At 52.7% G+C, this 24,823-nt stretch overlaps 10 protein-coding genes across 10 annotated transcripts; 7 read left to right on the top strand and 3 right to left on the bottom strand.

Moving 5' to 3' along the window:
- Nucleotides 1-596: 596 nt before the first annotated feature.
- On the top strand, nt 597-876 carry PtrM4_010100 (uncharacterized protein; the record flags this gene model as incomplete). The annotated part of the gene is made up of 2 exons (XM_066102961.1): nt 597-820; nt 873-876. The coding sequence occupies 2 exons, from the start codon at nt 597-599 to the stop codon at nt 874-876; spliced, it is 228 nt and encodes a 75-aa protein (XP_065965163.1).
- Nucleotides 877-2,353: 1,477 nt separating this feature from the next.
- PtrM4_010090 (Tymo-45kd-70kd multi-domain protein) lies at nt 2,354-3,415 on the top strand (the record flags this gene model as incomplete). Its single annotated transcript, XM_001930968.2, has 1 exon — nt 2,354-3,415. The coding sequence occupies one exon, from the start codon at nt 2,354-2,356 to the stop codon at nt 3,413-3,415; it is 1,062 nt and encodes a 353-aa protein (XP_001931003.1).
- Nucleotides 3,416-4,450: 1,035 nt separating this feature from the next.
- Nucleotides 4,451-5,556, top strand: PtrM4_010080 (SURF4 multi-domain protein; the record flags this gene model as incomplete). Its single annotated transcript, XM_001930967.2, has 4 exons — nt 4,451-4,620; nt 4,697-4,809; nt 4,874-5,432; nt 5,484-5,556. 4 exons carry the CDS (start codon nt 4,451-4,453, stop codon nt 5,554-5,556), a joined length of 915 nt encoding a protein of 304 aa, XP_001931002.1.
- A 728-nt stretch (nt 5,557-6,284) lies between these two features.
- PtrM4_010070 (uncharacterized protein) lies at nt 6,285-6,674 on the top strand (the record flags this gene model as incomplete). Its single annotated transcript, XM_066102960.1, has 3 exons — nt 6,285-6,367; nt 6,420-6,532; nt 6,583-6,674. The coding sequence occupies 3 exons, from the start codon at nt 6,285-6,287 to the stop codon at nt 6,672-6,674; spliced, it is 288 nt and encodes a 95-aa protein (XP_065965162.1).
- Nucleotides 6,675-6,922: 248 nt separating this feature from the next.
- On the top strand, nt 6,923-7,742 carry PtrM4_010060 (uncharacterized protein; the record flags this gene model as incomplete). The annotated part of the gene is made up of 3 exons (XM_066102959.1): nt 6,923-7,081; nt 7,141-7,643; nt 7,739-7,742. 3 exons carry the CDS (start codon nt 6,923-6,925, stop codon nt 7,740-7,742), a joined length of 666 nt encoding a protein of 221 aa, XP_065965161.1.
- A 2,213-nt stretch (nt 7,743-9,955) lies between these two features.
- PtrM4_010050 (C6 finger domain protein) lies at nt 9,956-12,015 on the bottom strand (the record flags this gene model as incomplete). Its single annotated transcript, XM_001930965.1, has 3 exons — nt 9,956-10,839; nt 10,894-11,302; nt 11,440-12,015. The coding sequence occupies 3 exons, from the start codon at nt 12,013-12,015 to the stop codon at nt 9,956-9,958; spliced, it is 1,869 nt and encodes a 622-aa protein (XP_001931000.1).
- A 3,232-nt stretch (nt 12,016-15,247) lies between these two features.
- On the bottom strand, nt 15,248-16,944 carry PtrM4_010040 (U4-U6 small nuclear ribonucleoprotein Prp31; the record flags this gene model as incomplete). The annotated part of the gene is made up of 2 exons (XM_001930964.1): nt 15,248-15,837; nt 15,888-16,944. The coding sequence occupies 2 exons, from the start codon at nt 16,942-16,944 to the stop codon at nt 15,248-15,250; spliced, it is 1,647 nt and encodes a 548-aa protein (XP_001930999.1).
- Nucleotides 16,945-17,519: 575 nt separating this feature from the next.
- On the top strand, nt 17,520-19,629 carry PtrM4_010030 (RNA14, Pre 3'-end processing (cleavage and polyadenylation) factor; the record flags this gene model as incomplete). Its single annotated transcript, XM_001930963.2, has 2 exons — nt 17,520-17,954; nt 18,013-19,629. The coding sequence occupies 2 exons, from the start codon at nt 17,520-17,522 to the stop codon at nt 19,627-19,629; spliced, it is 2,052 nt and encodes a 683-aa protein (XP_001930998.1).
- Nucleotides 19,630-19,940: 311 nt separating this feature from the next.
- Nucleotides 19,941-21,003, top strand: PtrM4_010020 (FabG, Dehydrogenase with different specificities (related to short-chain alcohol dehydrogenase); the record flags this gene model as incomplete). Its single annotated transcript, XM_001930962.2, has 3 exons — nt 19,941-20,065; nt 20,131-20,162; nt 20,219-21,003. The coding sequence occupies 3 exons, from the start codon at nt 19,941-19,943 to the stop codon at nt 21,001-21,003; spliced, it is 942 nt and encodes a 313-aa protein (XP_001930997.1).
- Nucleotides 21,004-22,173: 1,170 nt separating this feature from the next.
- PtrM4_010010 (Herpes-BLLF1 multi-domain protein) lies at nt 22,174-23,772 on the bottom strand (the record flags this gene model as incomplete). The annotated part of the gene is made up of 1 exon (XM_001930961.1): nt 22,174-23,772. The coding sequence occupies one exon, from the start codon at nt 23,770-23,772 to the stop codon at nt 22,174-22,176; it is 1,599 nt and encodes a 532-aa protein (XP_001930996.1).
- Between the last annotated feature and the right edge of the window lie 1,051 nt (nt 23,773-24,823).

Below are 24,823 nucleotides of genomic sequence, written 5' to 3'. Positions count from 1 at the left end.
CGGCAGGACTGGGGTGGATCCAGTATATATGACGGCCCTTCTTGCCGCTGGCACGGGGTGGGTGAGGTTTGCACAAGTCATATATTGAGTGTGTTGGATTATTTGTGTTGTAAGTGAATGTTGCTCAAGTTATCTTGTAGACCTTGACGCTAACATTGAATGTATACTTATGTAGAAACATGTACTGAAGGCATCCATCAGCTCCATTGTCTGTCCATTACTATACCAACGACCATATACCGGAACACACCTTCCTGTTCTTCTTCGCGGTTGCGCAACTTCTCGGGAGAGCATTTAACCACCACCTGCTGCCATCCTCGACTCGCATGATCTCCACCTACTAGGTCACACCAACATCACGCCACACTACACACGATCAGTGTACACCACAAGAACACCACCAGATTCCGAATCGAGGTTTTCCACGGGCGTGCATATAGACCATGGAACCCTTCTATAAGTCTGGTCCAGAAAGTGCAAAAGATACCACTCTTTCTGTTTCATCAACATCAGAAGACGGGCCATCGACATCAAACACATCTGCTTCGGAACACATGCCACCACCACCAGCCTACCACATGGTAGTAGACCCCAGCATGCCGATCCCAAATCTCAGAAATCCATACGACCACATGGAAGAGGATGATGACAAAGACGACGAAGACACACCCGAAGTCACCATCAACGCCGCAACACAAATTCGCGGCCATGGAAACATAGTATCCATTGCGCAAATGGATAGCATGCGTGTGGCAAATCTAATCAGCACCATACTCACTGGCGATCCCAACAAAGCACCCTCTGACGGTACTGGACGCCCGTTAACACCTCCATCTCCCACAGCGCGGGTTCTAGCCACATCACGGACAGAGATGAGAGGCGTGAAAATGTACCCCAGTATCAACATTACCGTCAACTGTGGCGCGACGATTATTGGGGACAGAAATATTGTTGGCCCGGGATTGGGAGATATCGCAAGGCAGATGCAGATGGCGCAGAGGAATCAGGCGGCGCAACAGCAGCAACAGGCTGCAGCACAAGCACAAGCGGCTGCCGCAGCCGCCGCAAGACAAGCACAAAAGATGAATTCGGGGCCGACTATTGCTACGCCGCCAATGAGTCGGAGTTCGAGTTTGCATAGTGATGCTTGCGGGAGGAAGAGGAAAACCGAGGATATAGAAGAAGGCTGTGCTGGAAAGAGGGCTCGTTGAAGAGCATGATACGTACTATACGCTTACTGTTTACGATTGTTTCTTGGTGGTTTTGTTCGTGTTGTTTTGCTGGCGTTGGTGGCAAATGTGTTCACGACGGTGATGAAATCATATGGTAGTATCCTAGACAATTAGCATTAAAATCTGTAACGATCCGCCAAGTCAAAGTGTCGCACAAGGGAGGGAGGCCAGGATATGGGTAATTTCAAAGGCATGCCAATGATGCAGGCGTCAGACAGTGTAGGCTTCGCGCCAAGCCGTATACGACCATAGAGACGGCGGACCCCGTCGGGGGTGTCGGAGTTAGCGTTCCGCAGGCGCTTTACGCTTCGTGTCCTTTTCGAGTCGCTCTTGCTTCTGCTTGAGTGCAAGCCATTGAGGGGAGGCGAAGCGAGGCGTTGAGGGACTGCGCAGCCTATGGTGTAGGATAGTGAGTGCGAGACTGTAATATCTTATTTCCGGCTTATCACGGTGCCCTCGCTCAAGACTTAGTTACAAGTAAGCACGTGATGCAGCGGCTCTCCGTGGACCCCTGCTTAGCGGTGTCCTAATTTGGGGAGTAGCTGGACACTCCCCCAACTCACTATCACATGGAGTGCTTCCACTTTGCAACCTCGAGCAATTGATTCCTCGTCCCTTAGCACACATTGTTAGCTCCGACGTCGTGTCAAGGCCACTACGAGCGTGTAATACGTGAGCTCATCCCAGGCTAAATTGGCGCTCGCAGGTGTCAAGTGCGCGATTCAGTGGCTACACTCGACGACCGAGTAGCTCCCGAAGTGGTTCAACACCTCTACCTGGCCTCTTCCTCAACGCCATCCGGACCGTTGAGCGGAGCAGCTGGTGCGACGCGTCAAACCTTGACCTTACAAACCACGGGCTAAGGCAAAGACAATTACTGGTAAGCCCCTTTTGACTCCCTTTCCTTGCTTGACCTCCCTGAGTGTCTGCAACCCGCCTTCTTCCCTGGGTTGGCTTTCTCCTGGCTGCAACCATTCACTCAGTCTTCCCATTTCATCCCCACTCTACTCTGTGTTTTCACCGAATTGACATTGGCCACGCAGTTGCAGACTTCTGCGCATAGCAGCCACGTATCCACTACCGTGACATCGCTCGAAACATTGCACACCCCCACCGCCAACATGGAGACTTGGATGAGCTGGGCCATGTTCCTGGCAATTGGGGCCGCAGCCTACTGGTACTATGTACACCAAAACAACAACGCTGTTGCGCGAGGACGATCGACGACGGGCAAGTCCACGACCAACTCGCTCAAGGATGCGGTCAACTGGGACACCGAGACCAAGCCCAAAAGCCAAAAGCCAAAGACCAAGGCTCCTCGCAAGTCGGCCAAGGCAACCGTTCAGGACGTCGGTAACAAGGCCGCGGCTGCCGTGTCGCAAGCAGCCTCCAAGTCGGTTTCCAGCGCAGATGAGTCTGACTCCAAGGTCGCTCCTCCCGCGGCCGCCATCAACAAGGCCCCGAGCGGCAAGGACGTCTCTGACATGCTGGGTGAGCGATCTGCCTCCCCCGCTGTCATGAGCATCAAGCCTTCCGAGAAGCCAGCTCGTTCCGTCAAGAACCAGACACAAAAGGCCGAAGTTGCGCAGGAGACGAAGAAGCAGCGCCAGAACAGGAAGAAGGTCGAGGAGGCCAAGGCTGCACGTGAGGAAGAAGAGAAGGCGCGCAAGGCTCTCGAGGAGAAGCAGCGACGCGTTGCTCGTGAGGCTCGTGGAGAGCCGGCCAAGAATGGTCTTGGTCAGAGCAAGGCCCCTGCCACCAACGCCTGGACTGAGGTCCCCTCTCGCGGCGCTGTCCAGGCCCCCAAGGCCGCTCCCCAGCTTCTCGACACCTTCGAGCCTGCACCTGCTCCTACCAAGGTCGCACCCACAAACGGCACGGCCGCGACTCCTGCCACCTACAACGGCCTACCCTCTGAGGAAGAGCAGGTCAGACTTGCCATGGAGGACTCCGCCTGGACCACTGTCCCCAAGGGTGGAAAGACCAAGCGCAAGACTGTCAACGAGGAACTCGCGGAAGAGCGCGAGGACATCAATGTCACCAAGGCACCACAGGCGGCCAAGCCAGTTCGACCGACCGAGACTCTCCGGGAGAACAAGAATCCCAGTTCTCGCTACCAGATTCTCGCCGAGGAGTTCAAGCCAACCACTGGCGACGATGTCGACGATTGGGCCGTCATGTGAAGCTCTCAAGCTCCACCAAGCCAGCAGCTGGGCTCATGACCTTGGGTACATGTGTGCTCATCCAAGACCCGCAGCTGTGTTCCTTTTCCAATTTCGGTCATTTCGGGGGCATTTGATATAGGAGGTCTCGCAGGCGTCGGTGTAGCAAATCGTCAACTTTGGCCAGAGTGGTATTTTATTCGTGGGGGAAGGACACCGGGTATGACTATGTGGGAATTACGTGTTGAGCGCGGGGTATGGCTGAGGCATTAGGTGCTTCCTTCGTCTGCTTTGCTTTCCTAGGTAATGGAAAAGCATTGGTGTATGGGGTTGCGTCTGGACTTGGTGTGGCACTTCCTTTGCATTCTGATCATGTACTTCACTATTATATCAAACAACCAGCCACACTACCATCGACGTTGGATGAAAGGCTCTGTCGAGGCTTAGAGGGTAGAAAAATACATTTGACATACACATGGCAATTGGGATGAAAATGATGAAAAATGACACATAACATGCAAAGCTTGGTGACTGGAAAAGCTTCGCCAAGGGGGTATCCGTCGGATGTCCGGTTCCAAATATACTTACATGTGTTCACATCGCGATCCACCGAGTGATCGCTCGCCGGGTATTGGTGCCAAGGCGAGTGTGGGCTAGTTCAAGAATGGTACGGCAATGGATGGTACCGATCTTCACTTCCAGACACGCCGGGCAAGGGTAGAGACGAAAAGTGCCCTCGAAAAGGTAGTTGGAAACGTTGCGCGAACCGAGTTACTGAGGCCCCATGGACCTGGGGACACGCGCACGGCGTAATAATAAGTATATAGTGAGCCGAGCCTTCATCGGAAGCAGAAAAGAAACTCCACCCTGCAATTTATTAGCTTGCAACAGAAAAGTGTAGTGAGACTCGAAAGTAACGCGCAATAGGTTAGTGGCTGACATAATCTGCGTGCCGGAAGCTCAAGCGCGTGAAGGACACCTGTTCGCAGCAACAACCCAGTCAACCTACAAGACCTTCGCCTCGCACCCTCTCTCTTTCTCTACTACACACCAGCAATGGCGCAGATACGCGGCACAGCTGGCTACCACTTGGGCAACCAGAGCCCCTTTGGCAACTCGGGGCGCAACGACGATAGCAGGAATGATCCAAGTCCGTTGGACCAACTGAGGGCGCAGACGAGCAAGCTTGAGGACATGCTGGATACTGTCGCGGACCCCATTAAGCCGTGAGTACGACGTGAACTGGGCCCATTGCTACCGCCGTGCCCGCACGACTAGACGACATGGCTAACAAGGCCCAAGATACCTTCCAGCAATCGGCCGCTTCCTAATCGTCGTAACCTTTCTCGAAGACGCTCTGCGCATAGTTACACAATGGTCCGACCAAATCTCATATCTACACGACTACCGACACAGTATGCTTCTCCATGCCCCTCACATGCAATCCAAGAGCAATGGCTAACCAAGGCCGTGATTTAGTCTGGAACGGAGCCACGCATTTGTTCCTCATCACCAATGTCATTCTTATGCTCATCGGCTCGGCTGGTGTTATCGGCCGAAAATACTCCGACTACTGCGTCGGCATGCTCATGTTTGTCGTTGTGCTCCAGGGCATTGGATACGGTCTGGTCTTTGACCTCAACTTTTTCCTGCGCAACCTGTCCGTCATGGGCGGACTGCTCATGGTGCTTTCCGATTCGTGGGTCCGCAAGAAGTTCGCCCCCGCCGGCCTCCCTACGCTCGACGAAAAGGACAAGAAGATGTACTTCCAGCTCGCCGGACGCGTTCTGCTCATCTTCTTGTTTGTCGGCTTCGTCTTCCGCGGCGACTGGAGCTTCTGGAGAATCATTGCCAGTCTGCTGGGTCTCGTTGCTTGCGTCATGGTTGTGGTTGGATTCAAGGCCAAGTTCTCGGCCATCATGCTAGTGCTTATCCTCAGCGTCTTCAATCTCTACGTCAACAATTGGTGGACGTTGCACCCACAACACCCACACAAGGACTTTTTGAAGTACGACTTCTTCCAGATCCTCTCAATTGTGTAAGTACCCTCTGTGCTTCCAATTCACATACATCACTAACAAACTCCCAGCGGTGGTCTTCTCTTGCTGGTCAACATGGGCCCGGGACAGTTTTCCGTCGACGAGAAGAAGAAGGTCTACTAGACACGGACGGGTCCACGCATCATGACACGTGTTTCGATTCGGACGGCCCACTACATTCGACAACGCATATCATATTATTTGGGAAACAACATGTGGCAGTGCCAGTAGCAGTAGCCCTGTATTGGATAGCTGCTCAGCTTAGAACATTTGGGAGTAGGCGGAGGGGTCAAAAGTGCGGTTTGCCAGGTTCAGAGCAAAGTGGCACGACAATGTGTAGACTACGAATGGGAATCATGGGCGTTGTCATTAAATTCGGCGATTGGATTCAATCGCCAGTAACAAGAAATCTTCTTTACACACATTGTTGATTGCGTATAGGTCCATCATGTTGGTGGGATCATCGCTACATTGCCCCTGATGTTTGCGGGCAGGCAAGCGGACCCACAGTGGAGTTGGATTGCCCCATCAGCCATTGTCGGTGAGCTCCGCCGCGTTTCTAGAGCCCACACCTGCCATGTATGGTTTGGTGTCCACGGGTACGAACGGCGCACGCTAGTTATCTAATCATGCCTGCATACTCTCAACACATCTACAACAAACTCAGCCAGTGACACTCGACAATACACCCATCAAACAATTATTTCCATTCTCAAGTTAGGGAACCATGCCACCCACCAAAGTTATCATCGATACTGATCCGGTGAGTTTGGATGTTGTGCGTCATGCGGGGTAAACTGGTAACTGACACTAAGGGGGTTGGATGGTAGGGCGTGGATGATGTTTTGGCAATGTTACTTGCGTTTTCCGCAAAGAGTGAGGAGTTGGATGTGCTGATGTTGTCGCTTACGTTTGGGAATGTCGAGGTTCAGAAGTAAGTTTTCCGTTGACTACAAAAGTTTCAGGGCTAACAAGTATGACTTTAGTTGCCTCAGGAACGTCGTTACTCTCTTCCATCATATTGAAAAGGAGAGGGCGTGGCGGAAGGAGAATAATCGCCCAGAGGGATTTGAGACATTGAGTGCCAGGAAACCAATTGGTGAGCTAGGGTTATGGGATTCGAAGATGTTGTTACTGATGATATTATAGTCGCCGTTGGGGCTGAAGAGCCGTTGGCTGAACATAAGATGGTGGCGGATTTCTTCCGTAAGTATAGAGAGAGGGTCTTTTTTGTCTGCTAAAGCTGAGAACTTGTAGATGGTGTTGATGGTTTGGGAGGTATACATCATAGTGTATGTATTCCAGTGAATCCTTCAGGCGTATCAGTGGCTAATCAAGTCAGCATCCGCACCTTTCCCCGGAAGAAACTTGGAAGTCTTTATTCAAACCCGCACCGGAGAGTCTTTCCGAGGACGAAGCAGCGGCGCTTCAGAAGGTCAAGGAGCAGCATTCCTTATTTGAACCCTCGCTGAAACCGGCGCATGAAGTCATGCTTGACTTGCTCAGGGAGAATGAGCCGGATACGATAACGATTGTAGCAGTTGGCCCTCTGACGAACCTTGCCATTGCGGCTGCACAAGACCCAGAAACTTTCTTGAAGGTCAAGGAGGTTGTTGTGATGGGTGGAGCTGTTGACGCGCCTGGTAACGTAAGCTAAATCCTCCCCTCCGTCTCCGTCAATCCATCTCGGTCTGAAGCTTTCCGTAGCGACCCCCACCACCCCTACACCTCATCTACTCGCCCACTACCCTCTCCATCCCCATCACACCCTTCAACCTAATTTCCCAACCCAACACCCCCATACGTACCTCACTAAACCATCGAAACCAGATGACCCCCGGCGCCGAGTTCAATACCTACGCCGACTCTATAGCCAGCGCCCGTATATTTGCCCTCACATCGGCAAACCTGCATCTCACCATGCCCCCAACCCTCCCCAGCTCTCAAAAGTCCGCCAAACTACTCCCTTACCCTGAGAAACTAAGCAAACGTCTCAAACTCAAACTCTTCCCTCTCGACACAACAGAACAACACATCCTCCCCAAAGCAATGTATGAAGACTACATCAATCTCAAACCCATCAAAGGCAGTCCCCTAGCTGAATGGACTTCCCTCTTCCTCGGTTCCACCTTTGCCAAAAACGCTTCTTTGAACCCGCAGGTCGACCCCACAAAACAGGGTCTCGCACTGCACGACCCACTGACTATATGGTATGCGCTCTCCGCTACTAACCCAGCATGGAAGTTCAAGAAAGAAGATATTCGTGTGGAGACGAGTGGACAGTGGACGAGGGGATGTACTGTAGTTGATCGACGGGGTAGGCCTATCACGGAGGGCGAGGGTGATTTGAAAGAGGAGGTTGTGGGGGATGCGGGAGGGTGGAGGGATTCAAGAAGGGGAAATTGGGTTGCGTGGTGTACGAAGAGTCCAGGGGAGAGCAAGTTTGCCAGGGTGTTGTTGCATAGGGTGCTAGGGGATGGTGAACAGTGGTGAATATGGAAGGGATATGGGACGTGTAGGGGGCAAGGAATGAATGGGTAACCATTATGATGAAGCAAGGCAGAACTTACGTAGGGCAAAACCCTTAGACTTGGAAAATTTCATACAGTAAAATTCTCTCATCAGCACAAAAGCTTGATATTCTTTACATCTTGAGCAGGTGCCCGTTTGGATTTCCAATCGACAAAGAACTAGGACATTGTACGAGTAAAGTGAGGCTGATACCGCCTCACTCTGTGTTGTAACACAAAATCTACGGGTGGATAGATGATGATGAAATCGAACTGAGCTAGGTCATTCCCCATCCGTCAAAAGAACTCCTAAGCGATTGTCCACGTCAGCAGCAATAAAACCAAAACCCCAAAACCAAAAAGAGATAATCAAAATCCGCAAAGGAGATGGATCTACGTACGCAAACCCGGTAACACACTCTCTATCAGCTCTCTGAACCCCAACTCACTATACCCACATATACCCACATGCACTCAATCAACCCACATAAAACCTCACAACCCACCTTCGCAAAACCTTCCCTTTTCTCCCTGCACCACCAAAAACCTCAAACACTCGCACAACCGCCACCTTCCACCACGCACCCCTCCACCCACATCCACCACGCCCCTCGCAACCGAGCCACTCGGCATCCCCGCCGTTGTGCGTAACACGTGTACTACGCACCCCTCACGCCCATCTCGTCTACTATTCTCGTCCTGTCTCTCCGACGTAGCGTATGTATGTGTGAAAATGGGTCGCACGACACAAATCGGCGTCATGACTACTACGAAACGCGCAGGCGTCATACTACTACAAGGCAACGGGCGGTGTTTGGGCTTGTTCCGTGTCGTTTGATAAGCTGCGTGTGCGGTGTGTGTAAGTGGGTAGGTAGTAACAGTGACACGGCATTAGCACCGGCATCGGTGGTTCGGTGGTTCGGTGGTAAGGTTGGGCTTGAAGTGAACGGTGAAGGGATGGGACCCGGGGGGTTGGGAATTCTCCGACGGAAAGACGGTGCATGGGGGTACATGTACATGGTATGTGAGTTGCCGGTGTCTAAGGAACCTTTCTGCTTGACCTGGTTCGCACTATGCGGCCAAGGAAGGAAACAAGAGATAGACACACGGTCATAGACATGGCCAAGAGGATGGGTTTATTACAGGTTTTCACCTAAGAGCACTGGTGCAAGGGACGTTACCGCTTGTGTCCGCGGGGAGGCCGAACGGTATCGTGTGACGAGGAAAGGGAAAATGAGCAGGTAGGGTGACATGACATGAGCATGCCGAGCGACGCCAAACCCAACGCCGAACACGCCCGTTTATTTCAGCTGTTTGGTTTTCCTAATTTCCGAGATTTGCAATGCAGTGTAATTTATGGTGAAAAAAACATCAAGAGATCCCGACTTGTCACTCCATACATGAGCATCAAGCTCTGCTTTCCAACTTTTCGAGAATAGGCGCAACGATTGAAATTTTCCCCTGTCTTTGTATTCAGTACTTTGGTGCTAGATACCTCGCACACGTACATTCCCCTATCCACCTCCTTATGAATTACTGTAAGACGGAAACACACACGCACACACATATCGTCTTTCAGTATCTCTCTCCATTTGAAAAGTATAGTGATTAGGGTAATACCCATTGATAACAGGGCAACCATGAGAAAAAGCGGAACGGGAAACCAAAATAAAACCAGCACACGATCGATCTGAACCGGGTATATATCTTGTGATGCCTGCCTGCCCCCCCAAAAATGCTGTAGATACCACCAGCTCCAATGCAAGAACAACAAAAGCGTAACAAAAGGGGGGTTGGTGTATGACTCAGGGAGTATAAATCGTTAACGATAGCAGAGTGCCGTTGGCTGGGGTCAGCACATGGCGAGAAGAAAAAAACGCCCGCTCGGGAAATGCAAAGAGGAACAAAAAAACAGACTTTGCAATTCGTAGTAAACGAGAATAACATCTCTCAAAGGCCGTCACAGTTGGAGACATTGAAGTGTCTCTCTAGCTTAATCCAAGATGTTGCTGTCATTGTAGGAAAACACCGGGCTGATGATTTGATGGCATTCGTGAGACATTCCACGAGACCATGGCCATGTCACAGATACGTGCGAGTACCTGTTGGGTAGCGGCGCGACTCTCGTGGCTGATGAACGTCATGGCGATGGTAAGCTTGCTTAGGTCGCTGTCAGGATGGTGTGTCGATGGGGCAGGTAGACTGTTGGGGAAGCCCCCAATGCGATTGCCATAGTGACGCGCAACGGCAATCGAGTAGATGGCGTCACGAACCTCGTGCATGCGTAATACTCCTCGGAGGACGGCGAGTGCGTTATCAGCAGCACCAGGGGGCGCATTGTCAGCGTCGGAGTACAGGACGAAATCGCCCAGATGCTGCCAAAAATCGATCTCCATTCTCTTCTCATCGTCGAGCCCAGCAGGGTATGTGAGCTGGCGGATGGGGTTGGAGTCGAGATTATGATTGGTCAGAAGAGCTTCGAGGATGTCGAAACGGGCTCGAGCTTCTCGTAACAAGAGGTCATCACTTTCGGGTACCGACCCGTTAGTGGATGGAGTGTTGTGCTTGCAAGTGCCGAGCAGGTGCCACAGCAGCCTAGCTTCTTGACTAAAGACGCCGCCCATGTCGGCATCAGATGTCTTGTACTTGATGGTATCGGTGAAGAAAGCGGCTTCTTCGTGCAGGCTACGATCTGAGAAGACTCTATTGAGTGCATTGCTGCTTGTCGAGAACCAATTGGTTTCTAGAATCATGTCGAGGCCTGCTAGATAGTCGTTGACGAAGATGCGGGTAAACTCTTCGTCGATTTCACGGGGTACAGGTGAAGTACGCTGAGGAACGTCTGGCGGGCTGTGGTTACATATGGCAAAGGTTTCCGACATGGTCAATCGTTTGCCTGGATAATTGGGTTAATATAAAAAAAATATGTGACTTGAGTGTGTGCACCAACCTTTCATGGGCGGCCCGGGTGGAGGGAATGCAGGGCCCGGAGCTCTCATAGCAGGATCCATGGCATGCACACCGTTATAGTGCTGTGACTGAAGAGCCGAGTCTGCCTGTGCAAGTGCAGGATCAATGGCGTGGAAGCTGGGCTGGTGATGTTCCCCACTTGTGGCAGGAGCGGCAGCGGCGTAGCCGGCAGACGAGGCAGGAGCGTAGCCTTGGGGCACGGGGCTCTGGCTGTAGGTTGAAGCCGGGGCAGGGGCGGGGGGAGCACTTGTGGCGTGGGGAGCAGGCGCGGAATTGGGAGCAGGTTGTATCTGGGCTGGGCCGGATTGCTGCTTAAAAATGGGATCGTAGCCCAAGCATTCACGTTTACTTTTCTGACAGTTTCTGCACATGGGATGCGCCTCGTCACACTGTTATGGAGTTTGGTCAGCTAGACGATCGAGGTAAGAGGTAGGATCCAAGGTTTCTCGCTCGGTTAAGCAAGCGACAAGGCAATAGCTCCTCTCGCGTCGCGTCGTCGACCGCGTACCATGGACTTTTCACTCACCTTTATTCGACGTTTGCGACACGTCAAACAGCCCGTCTTTGTGCGGCGCTTGATCTCCTTCTTGTGACGACCGCCAGACAGAACGCGCTGGTCGGGCTGAGGCGGCAGCTGGTAGCGCATGGAATTGAACTGCGGACCCATGTTGGCCATCATGGGCGGGCCAGGCTGCGCATGCGCTGGGTGAGCATAATACTGGGGCATTTGGTGCTGTTGCTGCTGCTGCTGTTGCGGCGGAGGGAGGGGCGAGCCCATGGGTTGCTGCTGGGGCTGCTGTTGCGCCTGCGGTTGCTGGCCGTCCTGCACACGAATTGGCGGCAGATTGAGGGGCGGTAGCGACATGTTTGCGCCCTGGGGAGAGCTGCGGTAGCCGCCTTCATTGCTCTGCTGGCCTTGGGGCGGGGGATACGTGTAAGAGGATTGCATCGAGGGCGAGGGATACGAGTGCGGTGAAGGATAGGCGGCGACGGTCTGCTGTCGCGACTGCATGTTGGGATCGGCCATGCCTGGGTGTGGAAAGTGCTGCGGCGCTGGCGAGTATGGCTGCGCGTTGACCTGGTGTGCAAAGTCGTGCGACATGGGCTAGCAATGGACGCTGGCCGCCGGGGCGCAAGACAGGTGTTTGGGTTGACTTTGTCGAGCACGCAGGCGCTAGAAAGCTTGAGGCAGATGGGAAGAGAGGGACGGCAAGGAACTGGGATTAGCTGAGTTGGCGAGGGCGTTTTGGCCCGCGGACAGGGGCCTGGCCGCTCGGTAAGACGCCGCGGCGCTGGCTGCACGGCGCAGTGCACGCAGTCGCTGTGGGCAATAGACGATAGGCGGTGCGGTACAGTACACGTCCGTGTTGTGTGAGGTTATATGACCAAGACTGCGGCATAGATTAACGCGCTGGCCAAACTACTACGCCCACGGCTACATGACTGCCTGACAAGGGAGAGAACAAGTGCTGGCGGCGGCGAGGGGCGCCCGAATCAAGAATGAAAACACGTCTTGCATGCGCGATATGCCCTCGACGCACCAAGCGGCACCCCCAAGGGCGGGCGACAGGACGCCAATGCATCGCTAGCCGCCTTTAGCAGGTAATGAGCGTGCATGTGGCAGTGCAGCAGCCAGCAGTCGGTGCCATGATGAAGGGAACGGGACTCTGACTTACAAGCGAGTTCTCGCTTGAGCGGAAGGTAGCGAGCAGGGTAGTAGGCTGGTATCTACAGTAGGAGTAGTCGACTGCTAGTCCTGACGTCGAGCTCGGGGACGTCTCCTGGATCTTTGTGCGATTTTCGGGGGGGGGCTTTTTTAGCTTTTCTGTGCGTGACCGCGCCCTATTTTCCTGCTGGCAAATGGCTAAAAGAGACGTCGGACACCGCCTGGAAAAAAAGAAGTAGCTTTTGAGACGGCAGGCGCTAGGCTGCTTTGGGCGCCGTCACGTGAAGGCTGGCCTGCTCCCGCTTCTGGACGCTGCACCCTTGGCTGACCCAGTCTTCTGCAATCAGACCCGTAATAATCACTCCCACTCCCACTCCTACTCCCCGTTCTTTTCCTCTCGCAAGAGTCGCCTAATTGCCTAGTTTGCCTAGACGCCTTCCCGCCAGCCTTGCCGTGCATGTCTAGCTGGGTACCGGTACATGCAGGATCAATCGTCTGTGACGTGACGACAGGCGAACCATGACCTACCGGTACACATAGGTAGAGCACCATCACGCATACACAGCATGTCGACGGGTGCCAGCCGGGGCTGCAAAGAAAAGAAAAAACTTTGATTAAGGCTGATTGCGCGCACCGTACCTGGGTCCCGGCGCAGCCGGCGCGAGCGGCAACCTTCTCGAACGCGAAAAGGTCACTCCCCTGCCAAAGCTCGCATCCTCGCTTAGAAAGCCTTTGGACGTCCTGGATGGGTTTGCAGGCTGACAACTGGCGCCCTGTCCCGCAACGGGGGGACGCCATTTCTAGACTGCAGCAGCTGTGTCCAGTTCGCGGCCCGGCTTCCCTTTCGCGCACCGAGCGCCGTCGCAGTCGTCACATCCTACCCAGTACTGCTCTATCCATCCGGGATTTGCTGACAGAAAAGATGCACCCCTCCGTCCGTCGCAGAATCAATTTTCCCCGGCCATTTACCCGCACTGCCCATGTCGCTAGTCATGATGCAAGTCGTGCCAAACCTAGACTCAGCACCCTAAAAACACAAACCCCCCAGTGGCCAACCCAAGAGGAGGCTATGCGCGGATAAATCAACCCACACTTTGCACATCATATCCCGACAAAGTTGTGGCTCCTGACGGGGGGTGCGTGTGAGTGTGACCAACCTGTAGCCGGTGCATCAACCGGAAGACCCCATGTCGTCGCCTTGACGAACAGGTCGCACTACAAGGTCATCCAACACGTGTCGAGGCATGTACTGGTCGGTCCGCTCACCACCCTCCTCGGCATCTCATCAGCGTCGGAAACAGCTGGCTGGGAGATAACACATTCCGACGGGACCTCAACGTGACACAGGCAAACCGCCCCCGACCCTAGGGCTGACAAGGCGAAATGCAGGTAAGAAAGGTCGTTGTAAGAATGCACATACTCAGCATTCCCACATGCATACCACGCTGCAGCCTCACAGGCCCCTGTATATACGTACTTGGAACGTCCTCGTAGATATGCAAACACCACCAGCATCATTTGCCCCATCCATCCATCCCATCCGTCCATACCTACCCCCAAGCAAACCCAAAACCATTCCAATGCGCCCCAACACGCGCGCCCATGACATGATAAGATCTCGTTTATCTCTGCAACCGCTGCCCATTACACGAGAAAGAACCGAGCCCGCACCTCGCCTTTTCCCACCCCTCCCCTAACAATGTCAGGGATCCCCCCCGTAACGCAAACGCCGCCATTTTCGAGAACGCTCAAACGAAGCAAAGGAAGGTTGTGCGGGAAGGCCCCCAACGAACGACCAACCGACGATATGATTTCGGATCGTAAATCCTTCCCTTTTCTTCTGTTAGAGTTCTCGCTGCTCGAGACTGCCCCTATTGTGACGCTGCGCTTGTCCTGTATTTTTCTTCTTGGTTCTCCTTGCGCGGAGTGCTGACTGGTTGGCTGGTCGGTCGCGTCCGGTGAGAATGACAGTTCTAAGGCTTGTGTTTTAAAATGACTGATGACAGGTCCGTGACCAGCAGATGGGGTAGTATCATCATCGTACGACGCCGTCTGAGCTGTCTTATGTATCTTATTGTAATCCCATTTGCAAATACGGTCACGCGAAATTGCGTTTGCACATACCGGTACAGGTATGTGTGAGGTCATGGGAAAACAACACGGTAATTTGTCCGTTTGCCGTCACTTCATTTGGCAAATAGGGATCCAAGACGGGAAACCGAGAGGACCCTGGGGGTGTTCACGCTACTGCTTGCGTGGCCGTTTTGTTTGCTTGCAGACGGCATAGATGGGGAACCTGTCATGTGTTGTTATACCTATCTTGGAAGATGGGCTTGATATACAGGTTACCTTATCACCATGGTAGACCACGATATGCGAACGGGCTTGTTTGTAGCGTGTATACACCTGCATGTGTACTCATGGTGAAAAGCTTTCGTGCTTGAGATTTATTTCAGATTTGATCAGGTTATACACGCTGGCTAATGGATGACTGCACGGTCGTGACTAACACTCACTCACTCCTCATGAAGCGACGCTAGTGTCCATCCACCCATCAGTCTCCTCCCCATGTGGTGGTCCCGGCCAAGGAAGCCTAAACTCCAAACAATGCAATCCCAAATAGCCATGAAAACGCCAATAATGCTCATCCCCATCTGTCTCCCGGTACCTAAGAATCCGTCTTAGGCTTCTTCATCGGCAGCGCAGGGACCTTGAACCCGCCAGCGTCAACTTTGGAACTGCTTCCATTGAGCTGCGTGAATGCTCCACCTTTGAACCAGCGATCATCATCCGCTTTGCGCTTCCGATTCATCTCTTCCCTTGCCTTGGGATCTACGAGCTCAAGACCCTGAACAGGCGTGAAGGCAATCGAATTCGTTCCTGCGCCACCGCCGAGGCCCACACCACCAGTCCGCAAGCCCTGAGCGCGCAGACTCGTCGCCGTACCACCTGCACCGAAACCTTTGAGCGAGGAAGCAGCGCCGAGGGTGGTATCGCCGCCCCAACCTGGGTTCTTCTTTGAAAGTTTGGCGCGGGTTTTGGGGTCGATTTGTTGCGCGCGGAGACGGCCTGTGTCGGTTGCTCCAATCATGCCCATTCCCTTGACTGAGTCGCCGTAGCCAACTTCCTTTTCTTCCTTGCCAAACGTCATGCGGTTCTGGGCTTTACGGATCTCCGTCATTGCGGTTGCTTCTTTGGCCTTTCTGGCACGTCTGCCACCACGCTTGCGGGAGGGCTTTTCGTCAGGGACAGGCAGGGCTAATAAATGTTAGTGCTGATGTTGTCTATGTGATCCAGAACAAACTTACCTCGTTGGCCTTTTTGGTTTGCGGGTATTTCACTGAGTCTGTCGATGCGCTTTTCGCATTCCTTTCTCAGATCCATGCCAATGTCGGCGTTGTGAGAGCCGGAGTGAGCGTCGACTCGTGCTGCCAGAATAACTTTGCCGGAGACGATACGTAAAGCCTGTTTCCTAAGATCTTGCCTCACGTTCTGTACAATATCACTGTGGTATAGAAAGCCCTCATGTCTCAAGCCGATGTTGGAAAGACCGATGGTAGCACCGGAGACCTTGGTCGAACCTAGAGGAGCGATGTTGCAAGCGGGCGTCTTCGCAAGGTTGGTAATACCTCCTGAATATGAGATCAGATGAGCTGCTGTCAGACTGCCAATCAATGCGGTAAGGTTGGGCGCAAAAACGGCTGTGCGAGACTCGACGAATTGCAGAATCACTTTCTTCGCGTCATTCAACTCAAGCAACAGGTGGCAAGCATCTGATATGAGAGAGAGCTCAGCTTCATCAAGCAGCCTTCCTTCGACACGCGTGGCTTCAATTTCCACTACCATGATCAGGGCAGGATCGAGTTCAGGAATTCCTCGCAACTTTGGCGTAATGTTCTTGATGTTGTCCAGAGGTCCACCACCGATAACCAAACATGCCCTTGCGTAGACGACGGGGTTTTTGAGTAGATCTTCCAAATGCGGGAAAAAGGCCGAGTAGTGGTCGCGAATGAACTTGTGTACGGTAGCGATTTCGCCGTCGATTTGTGTAGAGTACTCGTTGGCCTCTGTGAGGAGCTTGTAATCCGGCGAGTCCTCAAAAGACTCACCCTCCACAATGTCCATCTTGTCCTTGATTTCTTCAATGCGCTGAAGGACAGATTCGAGATTGATCTTCAGTTGCTGGGCGGATTTTATGTCGGCTTCAGCTTTGCTGTCATTGTCCTTCTCTTTCTGCCTGTACTCGGCCTCCTCGTCTACCATGTCATCGTCCTCGCCAGACCCGCCTCCGAAATCATTCTCAAGATCCTGAAGATCTTCATCCTCAGCAAAGTCGGCGAGAAGTTCCTGTTCTAGCGTCGCCATATTGATGCGATCTTGGGAATGTCGCTACTTTTTCACAGATATTTGTGGGAGGTGGAGGGCAGTAGAGTGGTGAGACTTTTAACAGTCGCGACGGCGGCCAGAGGTTGCCCTCCTAGTAAAGTTGGGTTGAGTAGTGTCCTTCGGTTTCGCGCAGTGGTATACGTACCTCTTGCCGGAATTGGCCACCGGTCGAGTTGGTGAGGGCGAGAGACGAGTGTGGTGGAGAGTGGAGGGAGTTGCGCGGCAGTGACGTGAGAGTACAGGTCCTTGGCGCGCAGGTAAAAGTTGCGCTAAGGAAGTTGCGCTAAGGCAGTCGCGTTCTCAAGTTGTCAAAGTTGGGTGCAACACTTTACATATTCATCATCTACTCGGTGAAGCTTCTGGTAAGAAGGCGGTTGTATTGACTCGTTCACAGTCGGTTGTCCGACAATCCTGCAGCCTGAGCCGAGCTCCGTCGACTTTCTCTGTCAACATCACCCAGGTGCAACTTTCCTCCCGTCTACCGAAGACGCGCATAGCGTCTTTGCTTCCCACCTCCGCGCACATCACATCTTATACCACACCTTGATTCAACCATGGAGAAGACATCTGCTCCACGTATCAAAAACCTTGCGGCGGCGCCCATACAGATCAGCGCAGAGCAGCTGCTACGAGAAGCCGTCGACCGTCAAGATGAGAAGCTTAAAGCGCCAACGCAGCGCTTTGCTGATCTGGAGGAGCTGCACGAGTTCCAGGGCAGGAAGCGCAAGGAATTTGAGGATTATGTGCGGCGGAACCGCATCAACATGAACAACTGGATGCGCTATGCTGCCTGGGAATTGGAACAGAAGGAATTCAGACGTGCACGCTCCATCTTCGAACGAGCCCTCGATGTCGACTCGACAAGCGTGGCCCTGTGGTTGCGGTATATTGAGTCTGAAATGAAGCATCGGAACGTCCAGCATGCGCGCAACCTCCTCGATCGTGCCGTCACCATTCTTCCGCGAGTTGATAAGTTATGGTACAAATATGTAAGTGGTCCAGGCAGTTTCAAATATTTGTGTATAGGTGACTGACAATAATAACTAGGTTTACATGGAGGAGACCCTCGGCAACATCGATGGTGCAAGGTCTGTTTTCGAACGCTGGATGCAATGGGAGCCCGAAGAGGCAGCATGGAGTTCATACATCAAGCTGGAAAAGAGACACGGTGAATTCGAGAGATGTCGAGCCATATTCGAGCGATTTACCGTTGTGCATCCCGAGCCAAAGAATTGGATTAAATGGGCCAAGTTTGAGGAAGAGAATGGCACAAGCGATCTTGTACGCGACGTTTACGGAACAGCTGTTACCACACTTGGCGATGACTTCATGGACGAGAAGCTATTCATGGCATACGCCAAGTTCGAAGCGAGGCTTAAGGAGCTAGAACGAGCCCGAGCCATTTACAAGTTTGCTCTGGATCGTATGCCACGATCAAAGTCTGTCAATTTGCACAAGGCCTTTACGACCTTTGAGAAGCAGTATGGAGATCGGGACGGTATTGAAGACGTTATATTGTCGAAACGCCGGGTTCACTATGAAGAGCAGGTGAAAGAGAATCCCAAAAACTACGATGCATGGGTCGACTTTGCACGGCTAGAAGAGACATCTAGCAATCAGGACCGAGTGCGAGACATTTACGAGCGAGCGATTGCACAGATACCACCGACACAGGAGAAGCGCCATTGGAGACGATACATCTATCTCTGGCTGTTCTATGCCGTCTATGAGGAGACTGTTTCACGCGACATTGAGCGGACACGCCAAATATATCAAGAGTGCATACGCCTGCTTCCGCACAAGCGCTTCACTTTTGCCAAAGTATGGCTGATGTTTGCACACTTTGAAGTTAGGCAGGGCCAACTTACAACAGCACGCAAGCTCTTGGGTCAGAGTCTGGGCATGTGCCCAAAGGACAAACTGTTCAAAGGCTACATTGAGTTGGAAATGAAGCTTTTCGAGTTCAACCGTTGCCGGCAACTCTATACCAAATACATTGAGTGGAACGGATCGAATTCTCAGACCTGGATCAAGTTTGCGGAATTAGAGCGTGGTCTTGATGACCTTGAACGCGCACGCGCCATCTTCGAGCTTGCCGTGGAGGAGCCGCAGCTAGACATGCCTGAACTGGTCTGGAAATCCTACATAGACTTCGAAGAAGGTGAAGGCGAGTACGAACGCACTCGTGCACTATACGAGCGTCTGCTGCAGAAGACGGACCACGTCAAGGTATGGACTTCATGGGCACAGTTTGAACTCAGCGTGCCCGATGAGACCACTGCCGAAGACGACGAGACGATCAGCGAGGCCGCCAAATCACGTGCTCGCGAAATCTTCACGCGTGCCCACACACGTCTCAAGGAACACGAGCTCAAAGAAGACCGCGTTGCCCTTCTCAGCGCCTGGAAGTCGTTTGAGGATGTTCATGGTAGTGCAGAAGACAAGGAGAAGATTGAGAAACAGATGCCGCGCAAGGTTAAGAAGAGAAGAAAGTTGGACGACGACAGTTTCGAGGAGTATGTGGACTATGTGTTCCCTGCAGACGACGAGAGTGCGGCGAAATTGGCAAGACTCATGGCGAATGCGCAAAAGTGGAAGATGGCGCAGGCCGCTCAAGCTGCGGCTGGAGGAAATGGAGAGAGTGCAGATGGAAATGGCGAGTAGACTATTGGTTCATATATATGTGGGCAATGCTAAGGCTGTTCTGCATACAAAAACAGTATAAGAAGGTAATACCATGTCAATCGTATTTTCCCCACAATGTCGCTATGTGAGCTTTCGTGACCAAGCTAGTCGTGCAGGCATGTTTCACGGGCCGGCCGATGACCCCGCGGAGGACCTGCGTCAGTTGGACTTACCTCGGCATCTTGCCAAGACATCCTTAACTCGGGTACTACCTATTTAAGACCCAACGTGTACTTCAGCCTTTCTCATACGTCTAGACTTTTGATCGTTCATGAGACGAGGAACCCGTAATGGCACCACTACCGACAATCAACAAGCAGGGACTGAGCAAGGAGCTTAATGAAGCTCCAGCTGAGACCAAGCCATTCGATGACATGCAAGGAATCAAGACTATAGCCGGTGATTTGGGTGCCGAGTGAGTTTGAATCAATGAGCGATACACGTTATCTAGATAGACATGAGACTAATGGCAATGTGTAGAAGAGTCAAAGGCAAAGTCATCATCATAACCGGTACAACAACCATCCCTTTCACCCCCATCCCCCAACTAATCCATCTCCTCCCTCAGGCGCAAACTCAGAAATCGGCATCGGCCGTGCCTCTGCTCACCAATTCGCCCGCAACGGCGCCCTCGCAATCTACCTCTGCGACTTCTCCTCCACCAACCTCTCCAAACACGCCCAAGAACTACGCACCCTCTACCCAACCGTCAAGATTCACACCTCGCAATTCGACGCCGCCGAAGAAGCCTCCGTCGAGAAAATCTGCCAAGAAGCCCTAACCACCTACTCACGTCTAGACGTATTCTTCGCAAACGCGGGTATCGCTCCCGCGAAGATCTTCTGGGAAATCTCAGACAAGGAGTTCATGGATGTACTCCGTACAAACACCTTATCCGTCTTCCTTGCTACAAAGCACGCTTCTCGTGCAATGCTTAAAACTTCTGACACGAAGAAATACCCAGGCGGTAGTATCATCGCTACAGCCAGCGTGGCTGGTCTGCGTGCGAGCGCTGGAACGACGGATTACTCTGCTAGCAAAGCCGCCGTCATCAACGTAATGCAGACGTGCGCGTACCAGCTAGCTGGCACAGGCATCCGGTGCAATGCCATTTGTCCTGGTTTGATCGAGACGGGCATGACAAAGGTGACGTATGATGCAGCGAGGCAACGGGGTACAGAGCGCAAGATTGGACAGTTGAATCCGCTGAGGAGGGGAGGTCAGCCCGATGAGATTGCTAGGATGGTGCTGTTTTTAGCGAGTGATGAGGCGAGCTATGTTAATGCGCAGGCCATGGTTGTGGATGGAGGGTTAAGTGGTAGTTTACCGTTTGTCATGGGCAAGTTGGCGTAATGGATGTGTACTACGTAGGATTTTGGATATAATTTATAGTTAGTTAGTAATAGAAAATATCAGTATAATATAGCATAACTAGTTTAAACACTCTATAAGTAGAGAAATGTCCTGCTCCGTAGCAGCCTGTATCTACAAAAACAGCAAAAAAGATATGTAATTGATGGTCACTACGAGGGTCGAACTCGCGACCTTGGCGTATCATACAAGATCTTGTATTAGCACCACGCTCTAACCAACTGAGCTAAGCGACCGGACTGCTTACTGCGTTGTAATTGGATGAGAAATTCTTAAATTATCCAATCTATGTATGCATTCAAAATTACGCAGTGGAAGAGGAAATGATGGGGATGATAAATAGGCTGTAATATGTGTGGGGTGTGTGAAGAAATTTCTGTGGTTGAGGGAATGCGGGGGGCGACCCACGGCTGCGTATTGCACGTCACGGAGAGCGAGACCACGATAATGAACAACAGTAAAATCTCCCATTCACCATCCTCATTCCCACCTTTCATTAATATATGTACGCTCATCCTCATCGTACTAGCCAAAGAAAACATGACTCAGATCCAAGAAAATGGTATCGTCAGCAACCCTATCGTGACCAAATGACTAGAAAAGCAAACGAATCCCAGAACGCCATGTCGTCATTACAAGACATTATTGCAAACCCGCCGCCAAACCGCCAAAGTGTGAATCAGTGCGGCTCTTTTGGTAGACACACGCACATGACATGTACATGCTATAATGTTTGATGTGAAAACGTATGTCTGAGGAAAACCTGATAAGGAGTATTGGAAATCCGTCGAAAGGGAGGAAGAGATGTATGTACGCCCGTTGAACGCCCAGTGGGTATGGTACAAAGGTGGTAGTGTAGTGTATGTATGGTAGGAGCATCGAAGTGCCCAGGGTAAGAGGGAGTATGTGCAGTTCCGTAAAGACATGAGCAAACCACATCTCCGAGTATATATAGCAGCGACGTGACGGGAAGGAATAGACATGTTATCAAGCGGCTGAATGCGCTTGATACGACGACCCGGCATGATCCACCGGCGTCGAAGACACAGACGAAGGCTGCGTCCAAGGCAGCAGCACAAGATCAGCTTCCGAAGCCGAATTCGTCCATTGCACGTCCATTCTTCTTTGCTTCTCCCGCCCCGTCTCTGCTAGTCACCTCTTCTGGCGCGCAAAAGAGCTTTCCTGCGACGGCGAGAAGGGCGAACCATGGTGCTCGGGCGAGGAAAAGTGGGTGGGGGGTGTGCGACGCAGCGTGGGCGAGTTGCGCATGTTGTCAGAAATGAGGGTTGCGGCCGCACTTTGCGTAAGGGGAGTGGAAGTGCCGGCGACGGGAGTTCCTTTTGATGACCCTCCGCTTCCCGATGTTTGGTGGGCGGTACGGACCGTGGATGGTGTGGTGGGTGAGCGGGGACCATGTCCTTGCGGTGGTGCTCGAGGCGTTGTGCTGGAGCCACTTTCGTGGCTGGTACGCCTAGTGCGCGGTGTGGTGTGTGGACTGCCAGCTTCGACATGCCGCTGTGTTGCTGATCTCGGACTGTTCGCATGGCTTTTGCTTTCTTTTTGCCGAGGCGACGATTTGCTTGCTGTATTTGCTCGACTGCGCGTTGCACTGGGTGGTGGTTGTATTTGTATAGTGATGTCCGATATTGGGGGACCCTCTGCTGCTCTCCGGCTGTTTTTCTGGGGTCGTGGACCAGCAGAAGTAGTAGGTCGACCTGATTGAGTGGGAGTGCCACTACTTGCTTGTGGAGAGTCCTGTGTGACTGGCTCCGGGCTGGCCATGCCACCAACACGTGGCGTACCTTCCCAACTCTTCCGCTTCATCATTCGACCGAGAATGCCCACAAGTTCTGCGGCATCTTCAAATTCTGTATCGTCCATAGCTTCTTGCGCGCGGTATACGTCCTTGATGGCACGCCGAGCAATGCGTCGTGATCCGTCGTGATCGTGAAGACAGTCCCATAGGAACGCGCTGTGTTCGAGCGCAACAGATAGTCTCAGTGGATGTGATCCGGGTAGATATGAGGTGGCGTATTGCGTGGCTGTGGTAAAGTAGCCACTAGCTAATGGTATAAAGTTCAGAGGTGGTAGTATGAAAGATGAAGGTTGTGGAATAGGGATAGGGTTGAGGCCCGGTGGCGCGTTGATCGTTGGCCCAGGCGATGGGGTTCCTACTGGTCCACCTGATGGATAGGGGTTTGTGACAAAGGATGTCTCGGACACAATAGAGTCGACGGGTTCACGAAGGGTAGGCTGTTTGCCTGCACGCTTCGATGGGGGTGACAGTCTCGAAGGATCTGTCTTGCGGCTGTACCCATTGCCGTTTCGTGGGGACAACGGCAAAGGGGGTGCACCAAGATGCCGGGGATCAGTACTCGTCATGTTTGTTGTCGTTACTGGCGGCTGGTTGTGGAAGAGACAGAAGATGTGGTAGAAGCTTGCGCGCAACTTGACACTCAACACTCTACACTCGGGTCCATGCTGATTGTCTTGAGCATACGGAAGTATGTATAGCTCCAGTATAGACAAGCCCTCACGGGACATCCAGAGTATGTGCTGGTAGGCTGCAAGTGATGGCGTGTCTCGACTCGTGTCTAGCTTGCGAAGCTTTCTGGCGCGAATGAGTCTCCGGGCCAGCAGAACCGACAGGCCCAAGATCTGATAGAGCGCGCTGGACAAAAAGGGATTTGTCTCTTCTGTCTGTTTGGCTATCCGACCGAGGAACTTCTGATCAAAGTCCAGAGAAGCCATCTTTCAACCAATTCTACTGGTGTCTGTTGTACGGCGTAAGTCGGAGCTCGGGCCAGGGGGAGGGAAAGAGATGGCGGAAGTGGATGGGACTGTGATGGGAAATGGAGCTAGTCAAGATGGTAATGTTCTGGAGAATGCGTTGAAGATGGTGAAGACTGACTGACGCACTGACGTACCTTAACCGCCAACCCGGACCGATGCGCTGTATCTCCAAACGGGTAGACACAGTGCAGCCCGGCCCAGGCTGACCGATGACGCCTTGGGAGAAGACGGCCGAGGGAAGGAGATTTCGAAACCGAAGCAACGAAAAGATGGCCAATTGATGTGTTTCCACAATCTAGAAGACCGGGTGTCCGTGCACGGTCGTTGTTCCAGTGAAGGTCGATTCTCGTGATGGCGCAATCCGGAAAGCGCAGCTCGGAGATTTGTTGAATTGAATTAGGCGATGAGTGACGATGACTGTATGCACATGATAGAATGATGTAGGCGTCTATACAAGTTACGAGAGGGAAAAAAAGATAATGGTGGTGTATGCCGCTCGTGTGGGGACGAGTCTATATTGGAAAACGTCTGGGCAGCTGTCAGCGACGCACTTGAATGCTAGACTGGCAGATTGCGTAGCAAGGCTCACATTGGAGAGATATGTCTCGAAACGGATAGATGGAGAGGGTGTCGCTGTGTTGGAGCTAGGCTTTGCTCTTATTCGACGACGCGGGCAATGGCTGAGCCAATCGAAGGGCACAGTGGACGAGGCAATGCAGGACCCTTTGCGCCAGGCTAGCAGACGTCAAGCCTCGATTGTGAAGTGCAGGGAGGCTGGGAGGTGTGGATCTGAGGCCTCGGACAGCGCATCGCGACGTCTTCCAGCTCCGGAAGTCCCAGCGTGCGAGGTTATGCGACCGTCTTAAAGGGCCGTGACGTTAGCAGGCGGTGTGGCAGCGGTCAGTGCAGCTGTTTGGGATGCCGAGGACGCGAACCTGGCCGCGCACACACACCAGCAGCTCGAGCAGGCAAACTCCAACTTTGCAGATGCGCACAGAGGGTAGCCGTT

This window comes from Pyrenophora tritici-repentis, chromosome 1 (assembly GCF_003171515.1).
Source record: "Pyrenophora tritici-repentis strain M4 chromosome 1, whole genome shotgun sequence".
Classification (NCBI taxonomy): Eukaryota; Fungi; Ascomycota; class Dothideomycetes; order Pleosporales; family Pleosporaceae; genus Pyrenophora; species Pyrenophora tritici-repentis.
This window is presented reverse-complemented; position numbering and strand designations above follow the sequence as displayed.